Source organism: Oryzias melastigma, linkage group LG23, assembly GCF_002922805.2.
Source record: "Oryzias melastigma strain HK-1 linkage group LG23, ASM292280v2, whole genome shotgun sequence".
Taxonomy (NCBI): Eukaryota; Metazoa; Chordata; class Actinopteri; order Beloniformes; family Adrianichthyidae; genus Oryzias; species Oryzias melastigma.
In genome coordinates this window covers 19,466,869-19,475,015 of record NC_050534.1, presented here as the reverse complement: position 1 = coordinate 19,475,015, position 8,147 = coordinate 19,466,869, and the positions used below count along the sequence as shown (strand labels likewise).

The 8,147-nt window shown below is 39.6% G+C and overlaps 1 protein-coding gene across 1 annotated transcript in view; it reads right to left on the bottom strand.

Annotated features, from left to right (window-relative positions):
• rassf3 (Ras association domain family member 3) overlaps nt 1–8,147 on the bottom strand; it is a 69,096-nt gene that overhangs the window by 9,758 nt on the left and 51,191 nt on the right. Inside the window, exon 3 of the mRNA XM_024290788.2 lies at nt 1,165–1,272. Within this exon, the coding sequence (XP_024146556.1) occupies nt 1,165–1,272 (108 nt within the window). The remainder of the gene's footprint in view (nt 1–1,164; nt 1,273–8,147) is intronic.

The window sequence follows — 8,147 nt, the reverse complement described above, 5'->3', positions numbered from 1 at the left end:
ACATAATCTCTGTAGATTTCACCAAACCTACCAATTCACAAATGATCTCACAGGATCCCTGTAGGTCTGACCAGATCCTAAAAATATACAGTAGATTTCAGAGGATCCCAGTAGATCTAACCAGATACCAACAGTTTACAGCGGAACTCCCAGTATCTCTGTAGATTTCCCTAGATTCTAACAATTTACAGATCTCACAAGATCCCAGTAGATTTCACCAAGTTCTTACCATTTACAGTCGATCTCACAGGATCACAGATCAACCAGATCCCAGCAATTTACAGCAGATCTCGTAGTGTCCCTCTAGATTTGACTAGATTCTGAAAATGTACAGATCTCACAGGATCAGAGCAGATTTCCCCTGATTCCAACAGTTTACAGCAGAATTCACAGGATCCCTGGAGATCTCACCAGATCTTAAAAGTTTACAGATCTCACAGGATCCCATTTGGTTTCACCAGATCCTAACAGTTTACAGTAGATCTCACAGTATCCCAATAGATATTACCAGATCCCAACAGTTTCCACCAGATCTGTAGATTTCACCAGATCCTAAAAATAAACAGATCTCACAAGATTCCAGTAGATTTCACCAGATCACAATAATTTATAGCAGATCTCATAGGATCCCAGCAGATTTCACCAGACCCCAAAAATTTCCAGCTGATCTCACAGGATCCCAGGAGATTGGTGACAGAGAAGAAAATGAGACTCAAATTTTCAATGCATTACTAAACTACAAGGACATAAGTTGCTTAAACAGTTCCAGGTCAGAACATCAAAGTTCTCCAAAATATACAGGTTAAACATCCAAACCAATGAACAACACCTAACAGAGAAAAAAGACTGAGAAGTCTAAAAATGTAAAAGTATTTTACAGCTAAATGGCAGCTGGTTTCTGGAGTGTAACTAATCTTTGTTTCTTTGGTGTCTTTACAGATTCTCCGCCCACTAAAATACTTTCATTTTCTAAAACTAATCATCAGAATGTTTAGATTTCCTGAAGTGGTTCATTTCACAACTTCAAACCGTTTCTGCTGCCAAGCAAAGCACAGCGGGGGACAACAATGGCAGGAACAACCTCCGACCAGAGTGATGCCAGAGCTCAGGAATGCTGCAGGGAGTCAGCAGAGACGGAGTCGGGACGTTCCCGGTTCCACTCACCAGCGTCATCTTCAGGTGGTCTTTGGTCATGGAGTTGTACGCCTCGATCTTCTGCCGGATCTCCTCCGTGCTGAACTCTCTGCGCTGCTCCCGCTCCTTCTCCACATCCTGTCATGAACAGAGAAACGTGATGAGGGTCACGTGGAGCCGCAGATCACCTTCGTTGAGAGGATGAACGCCGACAGGATGTTTGTTCAACGACATTTTTATGAATATCCTTGTATCAGAGCTAGTGCTGCCACAAACGATTATTTTAATAGTTGACTAATCACAGATTATTTTTCTAATTAGTCGACTAATCGGGTCATGTGAGAAACTGGATGTTAAGAACACATCTTAACCATCATTAGCTGTAAACTAACTAAAAACTAGATATATAGGATTACCTGTGATAATGCTAGTGTGAATGCTGGAAGTTGAATTTGATAGCTGAAAATGCTAAAATTGATAGCTAAAACGCTGAAGCTGATAGCCAGCTAAAATATTAGTTAAATGCCGAAATAACCAAAAAACTGAAAAAAGCAAAAGTTAGCCAAAACAGTTAGCATGCAGCTGAAATATTAGCTAAACTCCAAAGTAGCCTAGAAGAGTGAAAAAACCCTAAATTAGCCAAAATAGCTAACATGCAGCTGAAATATTAGCTAAATTCCAAGTTAGCCTAAAAACTGAAAAAAATCCTAAATTAGCCAAAATAGCCAAAAGCTAGCAGAATGCTATTATAACTTTCAACTTTACCACACTCTGACTCCATATAATATACAGTAACGACGAATCAACTATTAAATTAGTTTTAAAAGTCGATTAGTCGACTAATCCTGGCAGCCCTGATCAGAGCGCCGTCTCATCAGAGGGTTTGTGTGCGTACGTTTGTTTTCATTTCAAGTTGCAGCCCCATAAACCACAACAGCAGAAGCATTAAAAGTGCTGGGCTGGTGGAGTATAAACAACTCCTGTAGGGTGGAGTTGGACATAAAAGGCCAAAAAAGGTCAAAGCTGAGGTCAGAGTCCATCATCATCCTCCTCAGTTTCATTCAAGCATGTGTGCAGACTCATGTCTGAAAGAGTGCACCAGCACCGTCATCACATGGGAGTCGTATAATTGTAGAGTGTATCAGAGAGAGACACGACTCAGACACAAACAGATTCATGAAACAAAAAACAGACAGATGGTCCAAGAAACTCATCCCTTTACCTGGTTCTGTTTGCTTTCAGTGCGCTCTCAATGGCCTAATAAAAACCCAAGTGACCAAAATTTTAAAAAATAAATAAATGAAAATTAAAAAAGTAAATATGCAGTTCCAGTATTTGTCCACTGGGGGCGACATTGTCCAAAAAGGGGACAAGAAAGTACCTAGAAAACCTGTCGTTCTTGTCTGACCTCACTGCAGGAAATTTACCCCCCAGACTAGATGTCCTTTATTTCCCATAATCCTCTGTCACTCCTTCTGGTAAATCCACTTACATCCAAACTGAAGTGAACCGCACCCAAATTCATCTGCAAGTGAACAGAGACCCGCCCACTCAGACCCCACACTCAAACAAAGGCGACTATCACAAGAATCCAACTCCTCTGGCACTTCATGCACCTTAAACTGCACAGGTGTCAAACTTGAGGCCTCGAGGGTCACTGTCTGACATGTTTTCCAACTAAGCTGCTACTGTTGCTTCTTATTGACAAAACACACCTGTTCCAGGTAATCAGGAGTAAATGAGGTGGGGTTCTTGATACTGGACTTCAAGACCTAGAGTTAGAAGAGGTTTTTACCTTCTGCTTAAAGCACACAAGTGACTTTGACGATCGATTTTTGCAGAGAACTACGATTTTACAGCTCGCTTTGATAATGTGGAAACCAATATATCCACGGAACTGACAACAGTTTGTTTGTTTTCACGGTGCATGCATGGTGTGGAGTGCTAGCGGGCCACTAGCTAACCCTGTATCTCATCGTCGCCAAGAATAGCAAGGAACGTTTGAAGTTCCACCGCAGACCACGGCTTGCTGTTGTTTGCAGGAATTTTCAATCTAGACTCGTGACCAAAAGAGTACACAGGAAACCGCGAAAACCCCAATGCTAACAAACGTTGGAAACGTTAGCTTAAATTAGCAATTTCTAATATCAGGTGGCTACGGTGGCTCCGCCCCAACCGCTCTGTTCCACTTTCCAATGGATCTACAGCCCCAAAGAAGTAGGGGTCGGTACTGGTTAAGGTAGGGGTGTCAAACTCATTTTGGTTCAGGGGCCACATTCAACCCGTCTGATCTCAAGTGGGCCGGACCAGTGACTTCAAAGCAAAGTAACCTGTGGTTAACCTGTTAGCTGTAGCTTTGCTTTTGTTTTGTTTTTTTCTCAGTTGGACAAAATGCCTCAAACAACCTTGTAGCCTGATCACTTATTGTCTTTTTGACAACATTTTGGTAATTGTGGTAACATAAACCCTCCACTTCTTCTTCTTCTTCTGAGCTTACATGGTGCGGCTCCGGCCTGCATTTATCCAGCGAGGCTTCAGAGCGGCAGGAACCTTATATGGAGAACAAACGGCGAGCTGAAGGAGCGTGGCAGCAGGAACACACAGACAGTGGTTAATGGTCCATTGAGAGGTTTACAGCTCAGAGAGGACAGGAACGCCAGCATGGCAGAGAGCGCGTGGAAACGCGTGATCCCAATCCGGGAGCTTTAATCCACTTCTAACATCTTTAGTTTCCTTTGAGAGGTAATAAATGGATCCAAAAGAAGGAAAAACATCACAAATTAAATTAAAAAAACTCACTTTTCAAATTATGTGGGAGAAAAATATATATATATTTAAAAAAACTAGCAAACATATTTATTCAAGTCCACAAAATCTAGAAGAAAATCTGTAATAATCCAAACCGCTTCAATAAAACTATGAATTTGTCTTTTTGACATGTATAGATTTAAAAAAATAAATTTCATCTAAATGATTTAACAAGTCTTTAATGAACCAATTCATGTATAAATTTCACCTTTAATGTTTATTTGTGCTTAAAAAATAGTTACAAGTGAGGTTAGGTAAAAAAATCTAATTAAATCAATCTGGAATTGATCTTTAATTGTAAAATCAGTATTAATTCATCAAATTGTGACTATGTTTTTCTTTTAAAGTAACCTTTTCTGCTCTTTTTAACTTTTTAATGCAAAAATTCAGGAGTTTGAACAAAATTTTTACTTTTTTTGTTTATATCACAAGTTATGCAAAAAAAGTGTTTTTTTAATTAAAATTTGATGGAAATGTGACAAAATAGTTAATAAAAAAATACATCTGAAAAGTTTTCACCATAATGATGTCACTTTAACTTAAAAGCATCGACTAAAACAGCTGATTTGGAGTTTTAAAAATCACCACGTAAATCCAGACTAAACCAATTTGATTAAAATATTTTCTAAATATTTATTTAAACAAACAACGTTCATGAAAAATATTGAAGATTTTCATCTATCAGGACTGATGAAGACACTCGGATCAGCGGTTTCAAAGAAGGAAGATCTTGTGAATAATCTGAAGCTGCAGTCGGGTCAGACGAGTCAAATCTTATCAGCAGGAAGTGACATCTGCAGGAGATTACCCAGCAGCCCACAGACCGACCAACGTTCAGGCATCAAAGTATCGCCTTCAGGAGCTCGTCTCCTTTAAGGAGGGAGGAAGACGGAGCAGAGAAGAGCAGAGGAGCCACAACACACTGATGTCATGATCTGTTTTTAGAGCCAAGTCGATCCTGCAGCTGAAAGTGGAAGATCAACACTCCACGTCTGTGGCAGAGACAAAAAAGGTTTAAAACTAAAGAGAAATGTTCATTTCTGGTGCAGAAAAAAGGCTTAAATTATTGAACTTAGCCAATTATTACATTTTAAGTTACTTGCATACTGAAAAACTCAAATGGGATAACAAAGAATGAACGCCAAACAAAAGAAACTTCCTGAAGCTTGATTAAGGAGCGCACAGGTCTGGACAGGTGAGGCGTCAGAGCAGCAACATGTTCTGGAGCAGTGATGACGACACAAACAGTCATTTTATGATCGGGTTGACTCTGATGCAGCGCTCTGTTTGAGCTCTGGAGACGCTTTTCATTAAAGCTTCTTCCTTTGTTGGTCCTGAACAGTTACCGAGCAACAATGGAAACATAAAGCAGGAGATCGGACTTCATCTTGAATTTGAGGTTTAGTCTGAAAACTTTGTTTTCCTTGAGCACACACCTGCGGTCCACGTGGAGCTCCGTCAGGACTTTCTTTGCATAAACAAATGATTTCAGTGAAGGAAGTGACTCACTTCTCAAATCGTCTTATCGGCTGAAGCCCTTCGTCACAGAAACGAGGTCATTTCGCTTCATTTGGAAACTGAAGTGAGTGTTTGAAAAGTTTTCTTCTTAAACAGTCACTGAAATGTACCGACTTTCACACTGTGCCTTCAGGAACCAACTAAAGACGCAATTATCCAAAATGTTTAAAAAAAATGAAAAACAACAAATCATGCAGCTCCAATATTTGTCCATTGGGGGGCGATATTGCCCGAACGAGAAAGTAATTTTAAAAAACTGCTAGACTGCAGACCCCCAGACTCCTCATTTCTTGAAAAAAAAAAAGACAGAAATTCTGAACAAGACACCAGAAAGAAGCTATTTATTTATGGATTAAAGCAGGAAGGAGAGTAAAAGTGATTTCCTGTTAAAATAGTCTAACAAACTATAATAAACAGAATTTTTCATCGCTTTTTGTAGTTTTGTTTCACACTACACTCTCAACTAAAAGCTCAATTAACCAACATGCCTGAAAACAAACTTAAAAGTCACACAATTCCAATATCGTCCATCAGGGGGCGATATTTCTAGCAAATAGTAGGAAGAGAAGCAACTCTGGCGGATCTTCAGAATCTAGTGCAATGCTCCGTTCTTCACGTCAGAATCCATCGAAATGGCATTAATTGCTTAAAGTTCCCCTATGACAATATTTCTTTTATTAAAAAAAAGTTCTCATTAGTGTTTTAATTATAATTATGACATTTAAAAGAAGTCCCACGGTCTAAATGTCTTAAAAAGCCATTTTTCAAGTTGATCTGAAGCCTCCGTTTGCAAAATCTCCTCTGTGGGGGCGTGGCTCTTGTTGCTCCACGCCTGATGAGGTCCATGGACAGAACTTCCTCCAAAATCCTGATTCTTTCTCCTTCCAGTTCACCAAAGACTCTTTTAGCTAATTCTCCAATGTTTATTGACTGTGATCAATACATTCAATCATTGGTTTCTCAGAGTTCTTGATAAAATAATGAAAGCTAACATCAAAATGCTCTTTCATTGATTTACAATCCTTTCCAACTGCGGTCAAATGAGCCGCCGTTCACATTTCCGTGGTCACATCAAGAAGCTCCGTGGAGTCTGGTGGAGATTTTCCAGCGTTCTCAGTCCTGCTACCGTAAGTATTGGATGAAACTCACACCAAAAATCCAGTGATGCTGATTTGACCACAGAAATGTGAACGGCGGCTCATTTGACTGCAGTCAATGTGAAGATACCATCTTCTCTTCTCCAGAACCTGAACTAGACACTAGGAACAGATGAGGGTTTAGTGCATGTGCACATACACGTTAAAACAAAAAAAAACAGGATTTTCATCAGAGATTGACTTTAAAGAGTTACTAGAATTTGAAGATCGTCAATATTGGAAAAAGAAAAATTCTGGGGTGAATTTAAAAACATATAACTCCGATACGGTTTCCAACTAAGCTGCTGTTGCAGTCTCTTATTATTATCACCTGATCCAGGTGACCAGCAGCAGCAGGTGAGGCAGGTTTCCTGAAAAACCAGCAGAATGCCGGTCATACTGGAGTATGAAGACATTTCTGAGTTAAACTTCTGCTTAAAGCTTCTAACTTTTACTGTTAACTTCCTCTATAAATCACTGGAGTCCGTTCTGTAGAACTTTTCCTCGAGATGTTTTCGTTGCTGATTTATGATTTTATGTTTGTTAAAGTGTCCAACACCTCAACATGATCTTATTAAGTTACTTTAGGTCAACCGTAAAGATGTATTTAATTAAAAAATATAAATAATTCACTTGTATTTATAAAAAATGATAAAAAGTCAGTTTTTATGGATTATTTTCTCATCTTTGTTTTTATACAAACATGGCCGACCTCTGCCCCCCCTCCCTCTCTGAGGGACTTCCTGCTGAGTCCGCGGGGGGAAGTGGAGACGGACCACACCTTTCCTCCTGACATTCCTGGACTGACGCGTGAACATGTGCAGAGGAGAACTTTAGAGGGTTCACACGTTTCCTTCGATAAGGAAACGGACAAAAAGGTTCAGCAGCTGACGGACAGAAACCCACAAACCTGAACGTTTTCATGTCGGGAACAAACAACACAAACCACAAACCAGAACTCTGATGCAAGAGTTTATCAGAACCACAAATCCAGTTTCTTTTAGAGCAATTTCTACTGTTTTTTTTCTAGAAAACAACCTTTTTAGGTCTGTATTTTTGAGAAAGAATTAATTGTATTAAAGCTTAAAGCTCCTCTTTTGTTCAGTTTGAATCTACATTTATATATTAATAAAAAAGAACCAAAACAGAACCAACAGCAACTTTAGAACTGAAATAAAGCTCATTTTGCTTCCTTGATGCACAAAATGAAGACAGAAAAACAAAGAAAACATTTTTTTGGAGCATTTATGATTTTAATTTATGATCTTAAGAGATGTTCATATACCCTTGAGAAGTACTGAGAAACTATTCAATGGCACAAATGTTGGCGCAGAAGATCTGCTGACTAAACTTGCTCTTTGCAGACTAAACGGACCGCGTGAAGACGAGAATCGGCCTTCAACACCTCCGAGGTGGACCACACACACACGAGCAGACAGGAGAACCTGATCCAGTTCAGCTATGGAGGAAACCACAGCAGGTCTGATGGGAGAGACCACCAGAGACGAAGGCGTCTGAATCCACGAGGAAGGAGGAAAACGAGAAGCTGGG